Source organism: Apteryx mantelli, chromosome 5, assembly GCF_036417845.1.
Source record: "Apteryx mantelli isolate bAptMan1 chromosome 5, bAptMan1.hap1, whole genome shotgun sequence".
NCBI lineage: Eukaryota > Metazoa > Chordata > Aves > Apterygiformes > Apterygidae > Apteryx > Apteryx mantelli.
The window spans coordinates 11,719,296-11,743,749 of record NC_089982.1 but is presented as its reverse complement, the minus strand read 5'-3'; the positions used below and the strand labels follow the sequence as shown (position 1 = coordinate 11,743,749).

Genomic DNA, 24,454 nt, shown 5'->3' with positions numbered 1-24,454 from the left:
GAAGGAACATTTTAGATGCTTTAATTCCTAGGCAAGAGAAACAACTCTTTTGTTAATAACATCAACATGGAGCTCAAAACAAAAGGGCATTGCAGAGGGCTACAGCCAAAGCTATTCCAAAGGTTGGTGTGCAGCAATGAGAGACAGACTGCAGAAACACATTGCCAGGGTCTAGAATGGCTAATACTGCATAATGTTAATTACCTTAAATGAAAAAATCTTGCAGCAAAGCAAGAGAGAATGAACACTGCTGTTCCCAGTTTGACTGCCTTTGCTGCCTAGAACAGACCGATGCTTTCATTTTTGCAATAATGTTCTTACAGCTAAGGATGAATCAAAAAAAGTACTAGGTAGATGGGAATCTGGACTTGCTTACGGGTATTATCTTGGTTTTGAGGCAAATCGAAGAAAATCAGGTCCCAATTCAACCTTCAATATCAGCTGCAATCACTTTTGTACTTCTGACAAACTTTCTGGTCCCAAGTAAAGAAATCACTTACTTAAATTTTTCACTATAAGCAAATTTCACCAAGTGGGGGCCAAATTGCATGGTGCTAAATTACTAAACAGCTATAGTAAAGAAAAAAATGGAAGTTGTAAGAACTACAAAGATCTCAAAACAGAGCACTGAGGTTGAGCTCATTACATGAGATTTGACCTCTACTCTTCTTTAAGTATTACTTGTGAGCTATTTTGAGTAACACATTTATATGATATGAAGTTATCTTTTAAACACTAATAGACAAGAGAGAAGAGTTTTGTGACGTATAAAAGAAGAGAGAAAGCAATAAAAAGTTGGGGATCATCTTACCAAGGAGTATTTGATAATGGCAAGTAGCACATTTTTGGGAGATTTCGACTAGATTCTTTGAGGTCTATGAATGTGCATAGCTCACTCAGCTGGAAAATTCAGCATAAAGTGCTCATTCGAGGGAGACTCTTTCCTCCTGCCACCAAACTCTTGATCCTCTTCACCTCAGGAGGACATTTATGTCTTTGAAAACATGGGGAGAAACTATGCACAGTTCTAAGCAAAGAAGATGACTGACAGACATTCTCTAAGCTTACATAAATACGAAATATTAACTTCCCCAAGAAGAACGCAAGACCAGACTTCCCTTTTGAACTCTTACCTACACTCCTCATCAACAATATGTTTCATTTCACAGAATCGATACAAAAAGGAAAATACATTTTGTTAGTTCCCAGCCCACGCTCCACCTTTTTGGACGTTGTTCCATTGCTAACCAGTGACATCCTGGTGCTGACTTAGGTAATGATTTTTGGAAGTAAGTTCCCTTGAGGTCCCCATGCAAAGCAATTTACAACAGACAACTTCTTGCTCATTCTTCTATCTCTAATCTTCTGGTATGACAAAAATTAACCTTAGGAAAAGCCCACAAAGCTGTCTTCTGAGGATCCCTCACAAACCTGCGCAAAGGCAGTAGATCAGGAAAACCACACACAATCCTACAGCACACTGTGGGCCAACAGGCAGCTCCAGAAGACAATGGTAACTTCCTTAAGCACCCAAAGTAGCTAAGTGCTGTCCTAGGACAATCAAAACCCTGAACTTCCTTTTGATGACACACTTAATATTTCCAAATTTCTTTTCATTGAAAATGTGTATTTTTTTTTAGATGTCCTACATAGCCTAAAGGCTTTCAAATCTCATGATCTTATGACACAGCCTTAATGTGATGAGTTGCATAAAGCCAGTCCAGAAATAAGATAGAGAAAAGTTGACTAGAGGGAATGACAAAGTACCTTCCTATCTAGAGACGGAAAACATGGGTAGACTTAATGAATTTGGCTACCATCTGCTTCCTCCCTCCAGCAAAACACATTACAAAGAGATCTGCGCTCAGGATTTTGAATTAGCTGTCAAGAAACTGCCCTCCATACAGGTTTGTCTTTCCACAGGGAAAAGAGAAGAGCATTAGCACAAAAAGCTCATCTGTTTTAACTACCTAAATTCATGACAGCTGCATAACCACCATTTCTGACACATTGATTTAGACTTGGTTCCATGATGGGTTGAGCATAATGGCCTGATTCAGCAACGCATTTACTAGCATGTTAAACTGAGTGTGCACTTCCATGCTCTTAACCACACACACATTGGGAAATCAGGCTGTCTTGCTGCACTACAGTGCATCTATATAAGAGAACTTTTACTGAGATGCTGAAGGTAACTTGTTCCCATTGCGAAAGGGACACTAAAACTTCTAATGGCTGAGCATATAGATCAGTTTTTACAATTTACTCTCCCAACTGTTGTCTTCAACAGCTATTTACTTATCACAAGAGCTGCTGGTAAACATGTAGACGGACTTAGTGCCAGAGTATTTATTGAAAGTTAACTCTTGCAGTTGGAAGTCTTTAAGGGCAATACACAGCAGCAATTGGGCAGGGAACCACAACCATAGTTTCTTCTGCTTCTAGAAATTTTGCGATATGATCCTGTAATCCATATATACTCAAGCTCCCATTGCTTTCAGGTCATTCCTGGGTATATTCTATCCTGGTGGAAAAAGCTGGCTTTCCAAAGAATTGCACAGTGCCGCAAGAGCCAGTATTCATGCCTCTGGGCTTTTTGTAAATTCATTCACCTTGGTTTTAAACTTCTAGCACAGTCTTTGGTCTGAAACTGAGACAAACCAATATTCATGGGTCCCAAATGAGCAACAGTTCCTGATGACTACGAACAACTATTGCATTCACACAGATTTGACAACTGTCAAGTACTCCATAACAATATATCGATGTTACATGTAGGACAAATTATTTAAAGTCCTGTTGCAAGCTTTCGTAGGTACTTAAATATTGACTAAAATCTACATTTTCATTTACACAAAGGCCATTTAATACCATTTTGTCAATGCAAAAGCACATTTAAGTGGATATATTTGCCAAAACAGAATAGGAAGCTGAAGCAGAAATAAAACTTCTACGTTAATTTGGAATAATCAAAAATTAAAATTTGACATCTACATTTTCTAATATTTATAGATAACATTATATAGAACTGCTATCAGATTATTCCTAGTGCCTTACCTTCATGAGTGGTCTAAGTACTCTTGTGTGAGTACAGAAGTGAAAATTTTACCTGTAATTGGTCCAATTTATTATTTCCACACAGTTCCTCATTACTTCACAATATAATCGGAAGAAAAATCCTGAATTAGCTAAATGACTAATGTGTAATTCATTCTAAACAGTACATAGTCAATTCAAACAAAAGAATTCAAATACAAGAGCAAACTACATTATTTCTCAGCTGAAATTAGAAACCCTAAGACGGCTACAGGGGCTGCATGGATTTCAGAGCGCACAACTTTCACATGCATGCTGTTCTCCAGCTCTGCTTCACTGATGCATGAACAAAACAACAAAATGCTAACACTGATAGTACAAACCAGGCTGTAGCTGCAAGTTAAGAAAAAATATGCATATTTGCAGTGTTGTTTCAGGCAAGGCAGGCACAAGTCATACAGCTCCAAGTGGCACCATGCACACTCCAGGCGTGTTTGACATTAAGGTGCCTGGTTGTTGTGGAAACCAAATCCCATAGATTAATTAATGTTCAGCAGCCAGAGCCATCTCTCTTCCTCTCTGACACCCTGCCCCCAATTAAAAAAGAAAAAAAAAGAAAAAAGGGAGAGGGTGTTCTTCTATTATAGAATGTCAGAATAAAATGAAAATCTTGGTTTCCTCACAAACACAGAAATTTATCATGGGAAGTGAACAACTTGACTGAAATATTTGTCTCTCACGTTTATAAAATGCAACACAACACCATCTCAGTGATGCTGGTTTTGCTTTATGTGGCTATGCTAAGCTGTCTCTAACAAGGTTCTGCAAGAAAGATGATCATGTGAACTTTCTAAAAATTCTTTATGATAAAAGAACTTTAATGAAAGTCCCAATTTTTGCTTACATCATGTAAACACGCTAACTAAAAATTATTTATTTCAGGTGAACTATTCAAGTGACTGACAGTCTTCACGTGAATGCGTTTGCACAGAGTTGCAGGATTTGAACAAAACTGATTTAGCATTCTCTTTTAGTTCTCTTTTAGCTGACAGTTTCTGATCCTCTGAATTCCCCACACAGGTCCAAGGTTACATGAGGGAATAAGATGAGACATATGTACATATGCACCTAAAGGCACACTATATAAATTGACACTATAAACAAACAAGCAAAATGGACTGGACTGATAGATACCATCGAATAGCAATAAGGCTAATAGACACTACACGCAAAATTTCAAAATGACCTAAATCCTATTTTGGAAAGGGTTTTAGGGCTATAGCTCAAAGGTACTTAGTTATTCATAGATTCAATCTGATGCTTTTAAAAATCCATGTCGTAAGTATCTGTATCTTCAGGTACCTGGATACTTTTAAGTCTAGTTCTTATGAGAATGAAGAGCTCTTTATCTTGTTTATTTCTCAAAATATATGTCATTCATGCTATTTAGTTGTCTGTTGACAAAACTCAATCACAAACAATAAAACTAAAATCTAGGAGTACTACATTTTATAGATATTAAATAAGAAGAGAGTATGCGGGTGAGAAAATTGCTAACAACATAGTATAACATACATGCGTGCCAAATATGGCTAAGTATTTATTATTCTTCTGTTTCCCCCCACACACTTCTAATTAGCCGACCATCACATCATGTGACTTAAAGCACTTTCCCTCTTTTCACTTCAGAAGGGTTTGTGATGGATTACTGATCATGCTCAGATATGCTATGATTTTATAACATCAGATGACTGCATCACCTCATGAAAAGGAGAGTTCCCTACTTCCATTCATAAAGGGACTGCAGTGAAATAAATAGAGCCAATTCCTGAAAGCAAAGATATTTCTTCTGGGACAAGAACTGTACTTTGGTCGTTACACAATGCCCAGAGTTCTCCCGCATTGCTCAGCAAAAGGGGATCCTGAGCAAACCCACTGACTTCAATAGGTGCTCAGCAGTTTTCAGAACCAAGCCAAACAGTGCCAAATCTAACATTTCAGTGATGTTTTACAACTCTTGCCCTTTAAATTGGGCACCATTCCCAGCTTGTTTACATCTCATTTAAAGTAAGAAAAATACCTTGGAGATGATTAATGGCTCCCCGTGCTCCAGTCCACCTTTCAGTGTGAATCCCCATGGAGCGCCTCCTTGAAGCAATGCCTCCAGATAAATATATCTTCCTTTATGGGTAATGCTGGATTCTGAAGATGATATGCTGGTGTTAATATTGTCTAACATCCTCATTTGTCCTATCACATACTCATTCAGATACAAAACCCACTCAGGCAATCACAGAATAAGGAAGTTGCAGATTAAACTCCCCCAAAACCCACTACGAGTCATTCCTAAACAGGTGAAACAAGAGCAGTCTGAGACAAAATTCTTCTTCAGAGCTGGAGTCCAAGGTGATGTGTTGAAAACACTTTACAACCAGGTCTGAACATGCTGTTTCTTCTTCAGAACTTCAGGTTTTAGTGGTGTTTCAGCGCTGTGCTTTCCCCATGCCCAGATATTCTAGGCATGATAGCTCTGTTAAGATTTATCTTCCTGCCCTCGGTATATCAAACTTGTGTTTTTAAATATGTGGTAAAAAAGAAGGGAAAAAAAAAAAGGTTTATAGATTTAAAAGCCATTGGCCAGCAAATTGCCAAAATCCAAACGAATGCTTCATTTGTGATTGATTATCAGTCTTTTCTTCCTTTCTGTGTGCAATTTACCATTACAATGGCCTTTTTGCCTCAGTCCACTGCACTAAAAGAATGGAAGCGTCTTCTCCCTCTCGCGCTCGCTCACTCTGTCCGCTTACTTCACAATTTTCTGACTTGTCAAAAAAAAAGGGGGGGGGGAAGGAAAAGAAAAAGTACATTCCTAAAACTATTTAGAGGGGTTTAAAATGTGAAATAACCCCACACCTCTTGAATTAAAAAAATACAAAAAAGTCTATTAGGAAAACTGGAGAAGCAGGTGAAATTAATCCTTTGGGAAAAACGTTAAGACGATAGCTGAGCTCTTCATTTTCTGTGCTCTCCCCGATGATCTGCCAAAGCTGCAGCAGCTACTGCTGCTATGAGGGAGGGTGAGGAAGTGAGAGGGAGGGAGAGATGGATTAAAGCAAATAAGGCAGTGCTGCCTGATTGTGCACATCAAGCATGCAACTATAAAATGCAGTGTGCAAAAACTGGTGATCACCCTTTTATAATGTCCCCGGAAACCACCATCTTTCTATTGTACTTGCCAAGGATTGTAACAATCCAAACTGCCACTTGCTGAAAATACAATGGACCTGTTCCAAACCAGCACAGTGGAGCATTGCTAATAATTTTCCTCTCATAAAGCGCTTTTCCTCCACATGGAGCCTACCAGCTTCACTGGACATAATTTCTTTCACCCAAACATTACATAGTCATAAAAAGTCAATCATTTCCCACTATATGAAATAAGAAACAATAGTAAGAGCTTAGGATATTTTTATGAATGTAGGCAGTGACCACTGACTTGGTAGAACCTATCAGTGTGGCTGCTTCTGTACTTGCATATGCACATGTAAACACAAATACCTGACTCACTGCTTTAGCAGGTATTGATTTTACTCCTAGCATACAATCAATTAAGGCGTTGACAAAAATTTCTGTCTTGTATCTGCCCCTGAACAGGAGGATGGAGAGGGTAGCCCACACACCACTCCCTTTCCTGCTTGTGTAGCTGAGTAAACAGCAGTGCCTGAGCTTGTAAGGTACACGCACTTTTGATCTCATAGTGCCTGGGATGTGCAATATTTCTCCTTCATGCATTAAGAGCAGTGAAGATCTTGTGTTAACAGACCCATAATCAACTCTAGAGTGCTCAGATCCTGGTTGTGGGGGTCCAGCTGCAGGGTTGTGGGTCTAAAAACAGATGCATCTTCAGATTTTTCAGGCCCTTCATGCTGCCCCACTCCTATCCCCTTTAAGATACTAGTTTCCATGTGGCCCTGTATTTGCCCCGTGTCCCAGCTCTCATTCCCAATAGCCAAGAGGAGTAACTGGGAAGAGAGGCCCTTCCCTTTATTTTCAGTGGTAGCTGATCCTCAGTCCTCACTTACTTTCAACTTGGTCCTCTCTGCTTCCCTCCCAGGGACTGATTTTTCGTTAGCTTCACATCCTGGTCTGTCGCACAGATTGCTTTTATCCAAAATGCACTCTTTAGCCTGCCTCAAATCAGATTTCTGTAGTTTCAAACACTCCTAATGTTTCACCGTAGCAACCCTTATTCCAAGTCACCACAAAGAACAATTCATTTCTGTCCCTCTGCAGGCCTTGTGGAGACGGGCTAAGGCTCTGGGAGCTGTCTCGTGGGGGCTCCACTTCCTGCTATCCATAGCCACCAGGACTATTTGAAGACTGCATGAGAACAGGCCAGACTATTTATATGCCAAGGTACTTTGGATTAAATCAATTTCCAGGGCAGGGAAATGCTCACTACGCCCAGCATCTGTAGAAACCACAAATTCAATGAGAGCTATATTTCTCATGGTGCCTACAGCGGCTGATGATTAACAGTTATCAATGCCATTTCTGAGGTACCCTTCTTCCTCTGCTTCAGTGCTTAAATTCATTTTGGGTACAGCACCATTTTTGATAATATTTCCAGATGCTAGGTTGCAGGTATCTGGGCAGCTGTTCTCATGGAACATTTTAAAGTTAAGTTCTACAGTATCCTGATCTGTAGTTTCCCTGCAACATTTTCCACTAGTACAGACAATTTGATAAATTCAAAGCTTGGGCCTCCTTTTTTCAAGGAGGCATAAGAAAATCTCCTTCACCTGACTCATGCCACATGTGCAAATAACTTACACCTGGACTGTTTCCAATTTTTTGGCCAATTCATAAGCTTTGTCTCCTGAATTATTGCCTCAAGACAAACAGTAACTTGAAGGCTGAGAATTAAAGAGGATTATCTTTTAGGAACCCCTCCTACATCCGCATTTGCTACTCTGTGTATAATTAGATGCATGGGTATATCCAGCGTACTACCTCCTTCTGCAGCAGGTTATGAACTTCATCTATTAAACTGCAAATAAGTTCACACATTTTTCTTAAGACATGTTGCAGAGTATAGCTTCTCTCTGCACCATTTCCCATTCTGCATCCAGCATACCAGGTTCTGCTCAGATACAGGGACACTCTCACTTAACAGAGTCCCCAGCGCATTATAACAACTTGGTCAAATTTGTAGCCATTTCAAGAACAGTTTTCTCTCCCTACTACCTCCAGATTTGCTAGTTCTTTTAGTCTTCAATAAAGCTAATCCAGCTGTAGAGAGGTTAACGTACAGGTGCTTGGATATATCAAAGAGCCATGATCAGCTAAGGAAAAAGATTTGGCGATCAACCACTCAAAAAGGTCTGCCAGATACTGTGCTGTTTTCTCAGCCGTCTCTCATTCACAGACAGGAGTTCAAAATCTGTCAGGTGCTGCCAGTTGCCCTCTGTGTGAAATGCACACACTTCTTTCCAGGAAAACCACCTGGGCTACCTCATTGGTGATGCTCAAAGAAACCAAAAGGTTTTTGGAACATTACAGGTAGCAGCAACTCCAGTCCACACACACAGCATTCAACTTTATTCCCAACTCCTCCAATGCAAACACCACCACAATGTAAGATAACTTAGTAATAACATACAGCAAATATTGATGAAAAAGGTGGAGTTAACATAATACACATCATCACTGCTGTGAATTAGCTTAGAGCTAATTCTTCCAAGAAATGTATTTCAGTGCTGAATACAATTAAAGCAATATTCTCCATTCACCTACATAAGAATATTTAAAAGTCTTAAATACGAACCTTCTTTATTATCTTGTCTCTGGCAATATCCTCCAATAGCAGAATTATCTTAGTATTGTTTACTACTAAAAAGAAACTCTTCTAAGATGGTGAACAATTTAAACACCCTTTCAGAACAGATATTCTCTGTTAGGCTGTAACAGAAGAGACCTGGGTTCAGGAAAATACTGCTCACAGAAAGTAATATACTTGAATTAAAACTCTGAAGGGTTTCAGTGTAAGAGAATAAATGTAGGCTAGAGTCATATCAGAGTCCTTTGCTTCAATTGTCTGGCATTATATTGCTAATGCAGGAGAAATTGCCACTAGTTTCACTTTTCAGAGTTCAAGGTCAAACCCTACATCTCTCATCAATAGATGCATTGCCTCCTTGCTGCTGGCTTCTCTGATTTTCTCTAAATTCCTTCAAATATTCCAAGTTTCTTTTCAAAATGAAGATATTCATCAGAGCAATATTGCCCCCATCTGTTGGTCTCCAGCTAACACAGGTTTTTAACATAGTTATCACTTAGTAAATTGTCTTTATTGATTTCAGTTCAAACATTTCACAGTTTAGCTGATAAGTGTTTAGTTGATAAGTGTTTACTACGCTTTTCCTTTTCAAAAAGGAAGCTAAGTCTTTACAAAGTATTTAGAGCAGCATTATTGATCCTAATTGGGTCCCTGAGCTGGGGAGGTCATCAGGTCAAATCAAAAGTAAACTTAGCAAATAAAGTAAATTCAGCTGCTCAGTTTTGTACATACTTGTTATTACTTTTTTGGCTGGGGAATTAAATGTTATGATCAGTTCACATCTACCTCCCCTTTAGCTATATCCTCTAAGTTCAGAGGAAGGAGCAAGCAAATTCACGCCTATCTCTAAAGAGAACTTTTATAAAGTAAAGCACCCCTCATCTGTACTGACAAGACTCCTGAGAAGGAGTAACATGCCAAAATGGCTCAGATTTGTACATCAGAAGACCAGAAGTTGAACTGATTACCCAATGTGCTGAGTTTGGCAGAAAATCGTCACTGCAAGCACGTCAGAGAGTTCAGGAGCCAGCACTCAACTGCCTCACTCTCCACACATTCCTGTTTTGCTCCAGCATAACTCTGTTGACCTCACAGGAGTGAGTCTGTAAAAGTGAGAAAGGGCCCACAGGCACTTTCCAAGCATAAAGCATCTTTGCTTATTACAGTGTTTTTATTTCCAGCCTTTTCATGCAAAGAGGTGAACGAACACCATTCTAGGCTTTGGAGATGGTCAGAGAACACTTGGTATATGGCCACACAAGTCAGCAGAGATAGGATGTCCGTAAAAGTTTTGCGTTGAATGGAGAGGGAAAGCCTGGGGCTCACCCTTCCCAGAGGCCTTTCTAGAGCCTTCCGTGGAGGTGGGGGCCAAGGGCATCAGTGCACCCACACCGCCAGGCCAGCACCTGGGACCCTGGCATTATGGAGCTGCCATTCGTATTTCTAGTTGCACTCACCCGAAGGACAGCTTGCTTATGAGTGAGTTAAAGGCTCAAACAGCTCTGCTCTACAGAATTAATATTAAATTATTAAATTATATTAAATGTATATTTAAATATTCAAGGTGGAAAAAAGGTGGTAGAAATGGGGATCTTCGTACCTTTCACAGAAATGAGCAGAGAGACTATTAATCTGCAACCACCAGTGTGTGTCTCAGTTTCCTCCTCTTCCCCTAAGTCCTAAAGCCATTCACCTGTATCTGTAGAAGGATGGAAAAAAAAAAAAAAGTGTTTGTCCAAAGCCACAACCCTGGTTAATCAGCCCATGACCTCTAACAAGTGAAACATTCCTTCCTGGGGTAACAATTCTTCAGAAGGTTTATTATATCCATAAATTTAGAAACAGGTAAACAGAAAAGAGTGGTTTTCTACACTTACCTCCAGTCATGTTGAGCTGACTCTGTAAAATACTCATCCACTCAACTCCATGAAATGTTATGCTGGCATCTGAAAGAAGAAATGACAGGAAAGTCAAAATTAAGCCTTTATATGACTCAAAGGGATTGCATCAAGTACCAATGTTCAAAATATGTTTCCAGAGAAGACACTCCTAAGGCTACACAGGGAAGCCGTGTTCAGATGCCAGGTTAGATTTCAGTCCATCTCCCTTCCAGACCACAGAATAAGCCTACTCGTCTGGACAGGTCCAGAATAAAACATGAAAAATCAGAAAAGGAAGGGGAAAGAAAGAGACTCAAAAGTGAAAGGAAAGAACACAGCTGAGAAAGAGGGAAGCTGCAATATCATGAATCTGTCTTCTTTTCATCTTGAAAAAGTCACTTACCTTTAAAGTCTGAAAAGAAAGAATTCTCTTTGGTGAGCAAAGAACCCTCTCCATACAATATTGCCTTTGGCACTGAACACCTCTCTGTCCCTCAGTTGCTCAGAACAAACTGAAAAGCAACAAGACAAGGTGAGGAATAAATCTGCCCCTCTAAAGATAGAACAAGTGCAGTCACAACTGAAGGAGCTGAGTTCTGGGTATCTGAATCTAGAACTGCAGAATTTCTCTTTGCATCTGAATTTTCACCTCTCCAATGTAATGCAAAGAGCATAATTTGCTAAAACAACTGTTTCAGTCAGGAACTAGAAATCAAAAGATTCATAATACAACCCCAAAAGCTTACAGCACAGACAGTATTAAAATTGTAGTAACATTGAGTACATTTCAGTAATAGGAATTCCTGAGTTTCTACATATTGCCTTAAGCCCTTCCAGAGAAACGGGCTCATTTTATGCTCTGAACGCAAGAATTGATCAAGACTGACAGAAGCAGGCACATCGGAGAGGAAGTCTTCATTCTAATGCTAAATTAATAAAAGTCTGAACAGATTTATCCATTATTATCATGCAAAAGCCAAAGGGGTTTTTCTTGCTCAGGTTCAGTTATATGCTTCTTAAAAGAAGGGAAGCACAAAAGACTTGGGAGAATCCATCACCTCATGGAATTGAACAGTAGTATAGTATTTAACTATACCTTAACAAGCTATGTATATGATTTGACAGCTTCTAGACATATCAATTTGTTGACAGCAGAGGTTTCTGTGTTGAGCTACTTCTTGCAGCTGTTTCTTGCAACTTGGAATACAGATAAAGTCACCTGAGGCACCATGACAGACACTGTTACCTCAGCCACACTCTTCAGGGCAAACACCGAGTTTGGTTACCACAGTACAAGTAACCCCACGTTGGCTGAACTGCGGGCTTTCATTGTACACGCACTTCTCGCCTACCAAAAACATGAGGTAAAAATGTTAGCTTAAAACCCAGGGAAAGAACCAGGTGCTCTTATTATATTAGTATTATAATATAAACTCTTGTATTCTATAACATTATTTTATTAATTTTCGGGGGGGGTGCAAAAAACAGAACAAAACAAACCCACAATTATTTAACCATTAAAAGTAGTTATTAATGCCTTTATCCAAAACTGAAACAGCTGGTGGGTATGGCCCAGATATTTTAGAATCAGAGCCTCGGCTGTTAACTCCATTGCCTTCCCGTAAAGCTATATCCCCCTGCACATGGTGGAAGAAATGGATTCTCTTAAAGACAGACATTTATATTTGCACCTGGCTGGCAAGCACGTGGAAATTCTTAGATTTTCTTGTCAGAGTTATTCCCAAAATAGGAGAAAAGTTATTGGGGAATAACATACCTAAAAGGGTTTTTCTCTCTCAAGGATATGACTGGTGTTTGGGGGAGGAAGCAGCAGGAAAAAAAGAGACTGAGGTGCTCAGGAAAGGCCAAACCCCTGGCTAGGCAAAAAAAAGGCACCTGTTGCCAGGAGAGGAAATGCTCTGTAGGAAGCACCTTGTGCTATCAAGTTACCTGCCAAAGCTGGAGCATTTTGAATGAAACTCTGCAGAGAAATCAAATGCTGGACGTGGTTTTTATTGGCTCTCACTCATGCACATGATCTGCTTTAGAGGAGGGGTCTGTTCCCAAGGCTACAGAGTCAGGCACAGGGGTGAGGGGCAGGTGGCTCCCAACGGCTCCTGCAGTTCAGGAGTTGGGGTTTGGGAGCCGGATGCACACCCCGCAGCCAGGAAAAAGGCAGAAAAAAAAAGCAGGAGTGAATATGAGATGATCGGATACCCCCTTTCCCAGCCCCGCTGCAGGGAGCAAAACCTCAGGACACACCATCCCTGGGAGGGGGATCCTCACCTCAGGAGGAGACACGCATCACCGTGGTATATTGGCTTAACAAGCCCTTCAAGAGCTGCCAAAACATAAGAAAAACAAACCTCTCCAGTGTCTGCCAGAGGTAGGTGCAGTCCACATCTTGGATGAGTTTTTATCCTTTGTTAACACCTCAGACTGAGCATTAAAACCTAGCTTGGCCCAGGGGCAGGACACTGTGTAGCGTAATGCCACCTGCCTTCTCTGTCACCGATTTACCCATCAACTTTCCTTCAACCCTTTTTGTTTTTGACAGAATAAGGAACCATCTTTTCTGTGCAGCCTCTTTTTCCAGGTGGTGCAGCAGAAAATACTTCTTTCCTCAAGCTATTTTTCTGCCCCACGTGCGTGTTTTACTGCTGGCACACTGATCGCAATTTTGATGCGCAGCACAGCAAAGAGGGCAAAGACCAGGGCTATTTCCAACTGGTTAATTCTCACCCTTTTCTCCTCAATCTGAAGCAATCCCTGTAAAACCACTTTTCTTCCTTTGCCTTGTAGCCTCGGTCTTTTAGTAGTAACTGTACAGCTTTCTTCTCTCTTAAAAGTGACATCACCTCCTTTGGAGGAAAGGTTATGTGTTTTGCTGCTTAGCTGTGATATTTAAATATACATACATATATGTGTATGTATTTCCTGACTTTTCTCTGACCGAAGTTTTCAGAGCTGTGTGGTGCTTTTCTTTTGGATCCTGTATTCCTTGAAAGCTATAAGGTGGTCTCTCTGGTATATGCTGCTGGCAGTTATTTTTGAATAATTTGGTAGAGGTGCAGACTGTTGAGAGCTGCATGTTCACATCTGAAATCAAGATCCAAAAACGGCACAGCCCCCACTGGCCACGCTGTATTCCCATTCCCACCCCCGCCACTCGCTTCCCACCCGTTTTTCCTGTCACGCCGTGCAGCCCCCACACGCAGGCAACGGCCTGTGAGAGGGCTCCCGGCGAGAGCCTCCCCCCGCCCGGAGCCGGTGGCCGGGAGATTTTTACCTCCAGGCTCGAGCGAGGAGCTCGTCAAATCACCGACGTTTACAACTTAGCAGCCGAGACGGCGGCCTGAGGCCCCGCGGCGGGAGGCGGCGGTCGAGGGCGTTGGGGCACCCGCGAGCGTCCATTTCGGCACGGCGCTCGGCGCCCCGCGGCGGCTCCCGCGCAGCCCCAAGCGGCCAGGGCGGCGCCATCCCGCTCCCCCGCCCGCCCGCAGAGAAGAGCCCCGGTCCCGCCCGCGGAGCTGCCCCCTCGCCGCCGCTCTGAGGTGAAACGGGCGGCGACCGCTTCCCCTGCGGGGGGTGAGGCGGTTTCCTCACGGTGAGCCGCCGCTGCGGGGAGCCGCTAGCCAGCGACCGCCTCGGTGAGGCGGGAAGCAGCGCGCTGCCGTCCCGAAAGCCCGTGGGGCGCCGGCGGGAGGCTTTCCCGCAGGTGCGTTGGGCTGTGCCCCCGGGCTCCGCGAGGTGCTCCGCGCCAACGGGGCGGGCGGGCGGCGGCCATTTCAGGGTGCCCGGGCTGGCCCCGCGCCCCCCGCACCGCCATTTCCCCGCACCGCCCTCCGCAGCAGGCAGAGGCACCGGCGTGGCACGCTCTGTCCGGGCCTCGGGAGATCAGGCTTTCGGTTCGTGGCGTGGTTGAAGTCTCCGGGCCTCTTAGTGTCCCCAGGGGCTTTTATCGCAGTCCAGCTCCAAAAGTCAATGCGTACGACTTTAGACTCGCCCTTCTTAGGCTCACCTGAGACCTCACTTTCTCCTTCCCTCGGGCATCCCTCCCAAAGCACCTGTGTGGGCAGGAAGTCCATGTGGCTTTAATGGAGCAAGTTGGATAGGCAAGATTTGTAGGTAACATCAAGGCAAACTTCTATAGAAATCCAGTATTCAATGTTTCTTTTAGAAGAATTATGTGTCTGAGAACATAGGAAAGTGTCAGTATATGCTGCTGTTGAAAAAACTTACAGGAGATGCTAACAAGTATTTATAAAAGCGTACAGCTGTATTTGTTCATCAAAATCCAGAAAAAATAACGCATAAAACTTTTTATAAAGGAGAGTAACTACAACAATATCCTTGAGTTCCTCTTGCAGTATTAAAATTAGGGGATCCAAATACACTTTTTATGACATAAAGTTGAATGCTACAAAATAATGACAGTTACTGTTCTTCACAGATGCTGTTACAATGAGCGAGAATATCCAGGAATTAAGGTAGGATACTTTTGAGAAATACTGTATCTGCTATCTGTCGTTACAGTAAACATCATGCACACTGAAAATGGAAGCAAACAGACTGCGAAGGTGTAGTCTGTTAGTAATAATTTAACAGGAAAGATGTAAACATCACAAAGTTTATGGACACAGGTGCCCAAGACACTCTACAGTGAGGGATGAATTACACTGATTATTGTAATTTGTGTGCCAGGATTATAGTTAGTTCTATTTCTATACACAGTGGAATGAGTTCTCACGGATGGCAACAGGATTTTTGTACAAAGATCAGGGTATAGTGTAACCTTATGCTAATGATTTTTCGGGGCCCCATTCTATTTACTATTATGCTCAGTTATCATTCAACATTGGGAAAGAGATATTTGTGAGATTTAGTGGGTTTTTTGTCTTTTTTTTTTCCACTAAAATGATGCTTGGATTTAATAATTTCTGTATATAGTTGTGTACCTAATATTTGAAAGTTTCTTCCAAAATGGATCTTTGATGAGTTTCAGAATTAATAACCAAATAAGAAGAATGGGGATGTTAAAGATTTTCCTTTCTAAGCCTTAATTTACTGATTCACTATGATGGATCAAATCAAAGTTTCATCTAGCCACTGTCCTTATTCCAACAGTGTCCAGTGGCAGATGCTTACAAAAACGGTCAGGTAAAAATGATACTTTCCTCAATATACCTCGGTATCTAAGTACTCAGAAACTTAAAATTTAAATGCTTCCTGAATCAGAATGTCCATCCCAACTAGCAAGCCTTGGGGATTTCTCTAACCATTCTTTGAAACTGTTTATGCTTTTGGGATATACTGCACAATAACTGGGCTGTATTGATAGAAACCCTACCCTTCCCTGCAGTTGATGCTCCTTCTTCTCAGTTTTCAGGGAAACAGATTCCTCAGGGTGCTTTTCCCTATGCTCTGCAGCTCTTTGCATCTGAGTCCTCAAGCTTTTCTCTTTCCCTTGCGTTAGTGGTGTGGAATGAAAATCCAGATTTCTCAGGATGGGTTAATAAGAATGCAGAGATGCAGCCTAACAAGCATGGCGCACACACACAGTGACTTGTTGCCTGTGAAAAACCTGTGCATTTTATAATTGGGTCATTTGTCACAATCCTGCTAAGCACACACAGTAGTAATTACATTAAGTGACACAGAGCTGCTCTCCTTGCTGATCTCATATTCCTCTGGCTTCTGTAGACTTCACACTTGAATTTTTTTTCTGTACTTTTATATTCCTCTTTGTCTTTCAGCCATTTTTTCTTCATGGTTCCTTGTAGTTTCCTTCTCTTTGCAGCTTGTAGGTGACCTGCCAAAGCTTGTCTAAGGCTATTACTCTCACTTAGGTGGGATTTCTTTCTTTTTAATTCAGAAGAATTCTTTTTGCTTGTTTTTTGATTATTTGTCCCTTACTTTACACCTCCTGGGACAAAGTCTACTTTCTAGGCTTGTAAGTGTTTCCATATTGATTGCTTAGACTTTAATTTATTATTTTCTTTCATCCTCACTTGAGGAAGTTTTCCCCAGTTTCAGCGGGAAATAAGCCAATGTAGAGAATAGAGAATGTCCAGCCAAAAGACTTACGATCACTGATAAATTAACAGTATTTACACCTGTCTTTCTTTTCTGCAATTCTCATTCAAAGTGCTCAAAATGAAGTACAACCTCCAACCTTGTGTAATCCAACATTAAATGTCTTGAGAAACAGTAGCATTGTATCAAGACATCGCACAGCCTGAAGGGATCGCTGAGCAGCTAACACCACACCATCATTTGTTGTTCCTTTTACTTTTACAGTCCTATGAGGTATCCCTCCAACTTCTTTTAAAGCTAGTACTATTTTGTGTGCAAGGACAACATAGTATAACCCGGGATTTATATCAGCGCACATTCTGCTTGATGGTTTTGCTAATGCCTATGTATTCCTGCTCGAGTCAGCCAGCAGTGCTTCTAGTGCCTGTGACCACCCCTTCCTTTCTTTTACACAGTTTGCAGATAAGCTTTGCAACATCTCTTCTGAGCCACTCCTGTGCGTGTGTTCTTATCCCTGGTAAAAAACGTACAGTTTATAACAGTGGGTCTGTCTTCAGATTTATGTATTCCTCTGACATTTGGGAGTCTTGCATTTCAGTCTAAACTGGGAGCATCATTTAAGCACATCATGTGGCAAGCCCTAAAATGGGAAGGTGAATCACAGTACTTGCATAGCAGTGACTACTTTGTGATGACTATCTTCATCATTTTATGAGGTTATGAGATAAGGGCTGGTGCAAGCCTGTTTTTGTGGTGCCTAAATCCTGCTCTTTTAGGCAGTGGAATGAGCAAAGGGTCTAACTTTGCTTCCTTCTTCTCCCAACTCCCTTATTGCAGATTCTTGGGGGAAATAGTCCCTCCCAACAGCAACTGCCTTGTTTAAAGTCCCAAGAGAAGGGGGGGTTCCTTCATTCCCCTAGCCAGCAAAGTGCTAACAAGAAACTAACCATTAATCAAGAGGACTTCAGTTACAATAAAAAATGGACTGTTGTATCTGTTTTACAAAATAATTAAAAAAGAAATTCTCTCCTTTTCTATTCCCCGATTTGCTTCTCAGCTTCATTTTGCAGAATGCTGGAACTGTGTGTAGGGAATGACCTGGTGCCTGATCAATTCCAAGAAAATAAAAATCTTTTTTAATCTGCACTGATTTCCTTTTTTATGCACTGAAGGTTTACATAACCAAACAGTTTCTCTAATGATACAAGTTTTCTGAAGTGTTTCTTACTTATGCCTGAAAATGAGCATTTCTCAGAGATCTGTGATTTTGATTGCAAAAGTGATAGGGATCCAAACAGTTTCTGATGCCTGCAGAGAGAAATAATACAGTTACAGTTTTGTGTGAGTAAGGTGACATTTTACTGGCTAGCTGGTATAAAAATATGGAAGTAAAAGGAAATGTATTTTCATAAGATATAACCATTTATTTGTTTGATTTGTTTGATGAAGTGCTATTGTTTGGACTTTTCTATGTTATGCGTGCTAGTGGCAGAACAGGATAGTTCAGTTGACTACAGTGGAGCTGCAGCAGTTGATCTGTCACTGTGTTGCCAAATGTAAGTGTAAATCAGGAAAATATAACAGTATCACCAAATAAATTCTTTGGCTTCATTTCTCTTTTCAGTTACTTATTTCAGGTACTACTTGTGACACAATGCAGTTGTATACGCTTTTGTATTTAGACAGACTGTTTCAGCAAATGCTTTTATGTACCATTTTGCAGGGAGGCACCAGAAAGACAAACAAAAGATGATCGGAAACTCTAGGAAGAAGCCACCACATTCTCAGTGGAATCACTCACACATTCTCTTAGTCATGAGGAGACTTTACCAAGAGGCAACGTGCCTGACATTGGCAAGTACTAAACAGATTTCAGAGAGAGATTTAGGACTAAATCACTATTAACATCACACGCTATTATGTCATTTTTAAGGTTGCTCAAAAGTTAGTATTTCATATTTCAAGTTGAATCATCTGTAGCTAATTGCTTTCTGGTGTTATGAAAACAACATTTTGAATTTTGAACAATGGAAAAATATGTTTTTCCAATGATTTAACAAAGCAGAGGCAGTGATGGTGACTGCAGAGGGATCTGTGTACGAAAGCGTGCATTCTTGACTCAACATTACTGTACACTGGATCCCAAGAAAAAAATCAGACAGGCTGTCAGACCAACAATATTATCAGGCAGCCAGGTGTCATGGGAATGCAGGAATGCCTTAGCCATGCCACTTTGATCAGAGAGAGGGGTAAGAAATCTGCTGCATCACCAGCTGCTTGTCCTACCTTGGGCTGAGACTACCAGGCCTGCCTCACCAAGGTCCTGCATCTTGTACAGCTCTTGTTGACACAAGCCCGAGGCAGAAGCCGAGCGGGTTTGAAGCGTGCTCGTCTGATCACTGTGGCCTTCCCCACCCAGTGTGCACTGGTGTATCGGAAGGCAGAGTGTGCACACCAGGAATTGGCTGGGCTGCTTGTCCTTAGAAAGGATGATTCCTAGGCTTGCCTACCTACAGATGGACACTGAGAGACAGCAGTGCCCAGTGGCACTAATACCCAGTTTCGGAAGAGATGACTGTTTATTCTTGTGTAATGGCTCTGTTTTCAACATTTAAAATTTTCTACCTTTCAGGTGCTGTTAGCCCATTTCTCAGCAACCAGAATGTTTTAGCTTCTTCCATTCTCAGCAAAGTGATGGAAGCCTCAGCCTCTTCTAATACTGGTAGCAGTCCCCCCAAAACTGTCTTCTATTCCAAATATGAAATGGACATTGATTCTGTGAAAAAAACCACAGGTTATCCTGGCAAGGAACACATTGAGAATACCCTGGAAGAATACTCACAGAAAGTCAGAGATCTGCAGAAGAGGCTGAATGAAGTAAGTTGCAAATTTGGGGCAGCTGCCTAAGTACAGCTGAGCTTTTGTCACCTTTGTAATTGCTAGGTCTAGGAACAGTTTCACTAGCACTGTTTTGAGCAGCCTTTTGGCTGCTCTAAATTGTACTTGGCCGTTGTGATTCCCAAGTGCCATTTGGCAGACAGAAATAGTTAATAGATAATAATGTTGGCACAACCCCTGTAAATGATGTCCCAAACTTACTCAATTCACCCCAGCACGGCTTGACTAGCTAGTTAACCAAGAAATATTTTTAAAAGCCCTCTTACTCTTAATTCCTGTGGTGTTCTTAGCCACATTTTTTTAAGTTACATATTCAGTAATTTAGTTGGTTTGACTTTTTTTCTTTCCAGACGACTGAGCTACATGAGCAACAAAACATCAGTTTAAAACAGACCATTTCTGATTTGCAGACCAAACTACTGGAAGTGCAGCTGGAAAGAGATACAATTGAGGATATCAGGTACAAATGTCAAGCCAGCTGTATGCTATATGGAGTTTATTTGGGCTGTGGGAGGCAGACCAGATCTCCTAAGTGTGGGACTTGCCCTCAGAAATGAAGAAAATGAGACTATGGCACCTTGGTTTAGAAAACAGCTTATTAAATTGTCAAAATACTATTATATTAAAGTTTATTAAGTTAATATTAAAATATTAACAATAATGTTATACCTGTTACTCAGGATAAAAATCCTGTTGTGAATCCTATCTTTTAAAGTATTTCTTCAATTTCCAAATTCAGGCAAAGGGAGTCCCAGAGCCAAGAGAGCATAAAAATACAGCTTAAAAGTACCATTCAAGAACTGGAAACAGCCAATCACCTGCAGGAGGAGATGCTGAGGGAGGCTGACAGCCAAACTGAGCATCTGAAAAAGATGGTCCAAGGCCATGAGGAAGTACTCATGGAACTGCGTGGCATACTAATGGACTACGAAGACAGCACAGGCAAGAAACTGTATGAGCATGAGAACATTACCAGCCTCCACATCCACAACCTGAGCACAGCCTTTACCGAAGTCCTACGAGATTTAGACTCAGAGGTGTTGTGCCTCAAAGAAAAGGTTGTCCTGGTATGTGGAGCAAGTGCTGCTTTTCCTTCCACTGCACTAGGTTTTGTTATATAGAAATATATTTTTTAAACTTTCCGTGAGCTCACATCTACACTGGCATAAGCAAATGATTCATAGCTATCCACAAAATGGGGGTTAGCTGAAGTTTCTTCCTTCTAAAAACGGTTAGCATGCAGTTGACCTATAAAGGCTGCCTGAGTGTGCTCTGTGAGTATCCCCCACACCCCTGATTTTGAGGAGTCTGCTGGAAGTTAGTTTAGCACAATTTTGTCTTTATATAAAGATAAAAGACAAATTTGTTTTTATATAAAGTTTTCAAAAGCACGTGGAATTTAATTGTTCCATGGTTTTCTTTTTTTATCTTTTACATTGGGTGGACAGTGGCAACTGAGTAGCTGTTGCACCTCCGTGACAGAAACCTAAAATGATGGGCAAGTGTCCCTGCAAGGGCCAGGAGGCTAATGACAGCACTCCTCAAGTCCCCTGTGCATTATGAGGCCCAAATCAGGAGTATTCAGGTGTTGCTTTTAAAGAGTCAAGAAAGAAGCTTCAGAGAGCATTAGGTGAGCACAAGTTCTTCCTTTGAATCCTAAAAAAGAAGTGTCGGTGGGAGCAGTACAACTGGTAGAACGACTGACTCAGACCTAAGTGAAGTTCCTGGGTGTATGGGCAGTCCTCCCTAGGCTGAATGAAAGCCTGCTGGTTTAGGGAAGCATGAAACAGGAAGAGGCAGTGGTCGAGACACCAGTGCCCAGGAGCAGAGGCTTGATTAGTAGCTATGGTGTGTCTCACAGGTGGAATAAAAGGCCCCCCCCCAAAAAAAATAGCAGACAATGAGAAACGTATAAGAAAGAAAGACAGAGCCACTTGGAGCACACTAGTAGTCTTAGAAATTATGAGCAGGAGAAGTTATTTACACTCTGTTCCCACTTCCTTCACAAAAATGGGACATTTGTAACGGTTACCAAAAACATCCTGAACTGGTATCACCAGTTTCTTCTCTAAACAGAAATAACATAAGAAAGCCTTGGATATCAGCTGTCTTTTCAGGCAACTAACAATAATGTTGATAAATAACGATCTGTTCTTCATGAAGCCTCTCATGTGTGCTCTAAACTCCTTCTTACCTTTGCTGAAGTTTAGCAAGCTTAGCATGTTTTAAAAAGAACCCTACAGAGATCAGTTGTTGAATTTGCCTTCAGTTCATGTTGTGACATTTTGTTTATCCAAAGCCAAACATACCAGACCATCCGACTGGTACAGGAAAGGTTTTGCTAACACTTAGGCAAAATTGGCCATTGTCAGCTCAAGTTAATTGGCTTGATTGAAAGCCCTCCTGAATACAAAGAATATTTTAATTGTCAGTGTGATGCTTTTTGAGGAACATGAGTTTTTTCATTTCTGTTTGTACCACATGAAATCCACTAAGTTCCTGCTCACAAAGAGATCTCCTAACAAGTTACAGTACTACAGATAATCAGTATTAGTAATTATAAATCATCGGATGGTGCTAAATGCTAATCCTTACACAAAAACTACTACGTGCTTGGATTTCACTAGGGTTTTAATTCAAGCTGATTAAGAACCCTCTTTTTTCCTTAATTAAGTCAGTCTTAGAGGGCACAGTGAGTCACACTTCTTTTACACATCCCTTTGGAGAGCTAGGTGCAAGAGGAGTCTGGTGCTGTAGGTGCAAACAGCTAGTACTGCAGACCACCCTATCCTGAGGAAGGGAGGCAGTGAGAGCCTGCATTATGTCTTCACCCTATCTCCACATGACAAACAGATGACTGAGCTAAGGTATACCATCTGGTCCCATCCTGGTTTTCCCTAGAAAACTCTTCCTTTTTTGTCCAGAAATATTGTCCGGAGGATAACTTAGTCTTGGATTTCTCAACATGTAATAAATATTGTTTGTCCGAAAGGTCCAGTGTTTTAATCAAGGGCTGCTTTTCATCCAAAAATCCCAGATATCCTCAGTGTGTACATGCTGTAGCTGTATAGCATATGTGCAGGAGATCACATGTTTCCCAAAAAGCATTGTGCAAGTCCTGGATAAGGTCGAATCCACGCCAGGCATAAAGAGGAAAAAATACGCTTTCACAGTTAAGAAGGCAGATGCTGGGTTGCTAGACTTCTGCACTGTCCCTAGCTGGATCTGGGTTTGTGGCTGGAATTTAACGTGTATTGTGCCCATTTTCACTGTTCAAGGCAGAAGCAAAAGGTAGGTTATTATTTTGCAAGCTCCTGTTTAGACTGTGTTTTCTTCAGGGGTTAGCGTTGTTGTCTGTTTACAATAGGTGGAAGAAGAACTAGAATCACTGAAAAAAGACTCACAGACCAAAACAGAACTTCTGCTTCAGCAACATCAAAATAGGTACCTGTTCTCCATTTATTTATTCATAAAGCTTAGAGACAGTTTTTCACATTTTCCACAGATGATTCTTTTTTGATGATGATAACACTAGAGTGCAGTGGTGAGGCTGTGCAATCACTGTTTTGGAGGCCTTAATAATTGTTCTGATTCTAGCTGTTTATTTGCTCATGACTTCCTGGTACTTTTTCCTTCCAGGCTGACAATTTCCAGTCATAGTTACTTCCTGAAAAAAAAATATTTCAGAAGAATGTGGATGGAAAGAGTCCCAATGTGTTGTACTGGATTTTTTTTCTGAGTTTTAATATGCACATAGCACGTGTTTGTTTTTCACTGACGTAAGAGTATTAAGTTAATCTTGTCTGGTGGCAGAGTCGTTCAAGGCATTACAGTATTCTTCAGTCATAGCTCCTAGCTTGACTGGACATTTTCATCAGAGTCAGAGGCCCCATGCCTCTCACTCAAAAAGAATATTTGGCCATCTGCACTGGGGAGGCCAAGCTCACTAGATGTGATCTCATGACTTCCTGACATGCTTCTTGGTCACGAGTATTGGTGTACCTTGCTTCTGTTAGTATGGCAAGGCACTTATGCTCAGGTAGATCATTGGAATTTGTTTGGAGGGTATCACCATTATTAAATAAAAAGAATGAACCAGTTGGGTGGTTCCATCAGCGTTTTTTCTTGCTGATTTAATTCAGAACTTTGTCCTTCCTTCTTCAAGAAGTCCTAATTTCCCCAACTATCCACCTGAGTTATGAAGAAAGGGGTGAATAACTTGATACCTTGTATTTCATTCACAATAAAACATCAAAATCATTACTTTTCTGACTACTGAAATATATCATTATCTGTTCAGTGGAGAAGTTATTACTTGACGTGACTAAAATTATAACCAGTATTTTCTTTTTAAAACAGGGTTGAGCAGCTAGTAAGTGAACATGAACAGGAGGTGGCAGCACTAACTGAAAAAGCTAACAGTGCCCGCAGCCATGCAAATAGTATCCAAAGCCAGATGGAGATCGTTCAGTATGTTTCTTGATAGAAAATGTTAAGAAAGTATAGAAAATGTTAAGAGTAATCTTAATTCAAGAGAAAGTTTACACTGCTAGTATACTCTGCCGTATTCTCTTGGTTTCTTAGTGTTTTTGTTATAGAGTTAAGCAATTCTTGCATGAGCTTTGGACTGGAAAAACAGAAACGGAAACAAAAAAAACCCAAACTATGCTAAATTAATGAGATGAAAAATAATTGTGCTTTAAGCAAACTCTGAGAATCAGGAGACTCGGGGACTAGTTCTCTTCTTGAACTGCTATAGTTAAGA

The 24,454-nt window shown here is 41.1% G+C and overlaps 1 protein-coding gene across 1 annotated transcript in view; it reads left to right on the top strand.

The window, feature by feature from the left end:
• The first annotated feature begins 19,437 nt into the window (after positions 1-19,437).
• The window catches only part of CCDC158 (coiled-coil domain containing 158), a 32,049-nt gene continuing 27,032 nt past the window's right edge, over positions 19,438-24,454 (top strand). The window contains exons 1-5 of the mRNA XM_067297071.1: positions 19,438-19,668; positions 20,040-20,149; positions 20,429-20,756; positions 23,057-23,133; positions 24,049-24,159. Of these exons, the coding sequence (XP_067153172.1) occupies positions 19,486-19,668; positions 20,040-20,149; positions 20,429-20,756; positions 23,057-23,133; positions 24,049-24,159 (809 nt within the window). The 5' untranslated portion in view covers positions 19,438-19,485. The remainder of the gene's footprint in view (positions 19,669-20,039; positions 20,150-20,428; positions 20,757-23,056; positions 23,134-24,048; positions 24,160-24,454) is intronic.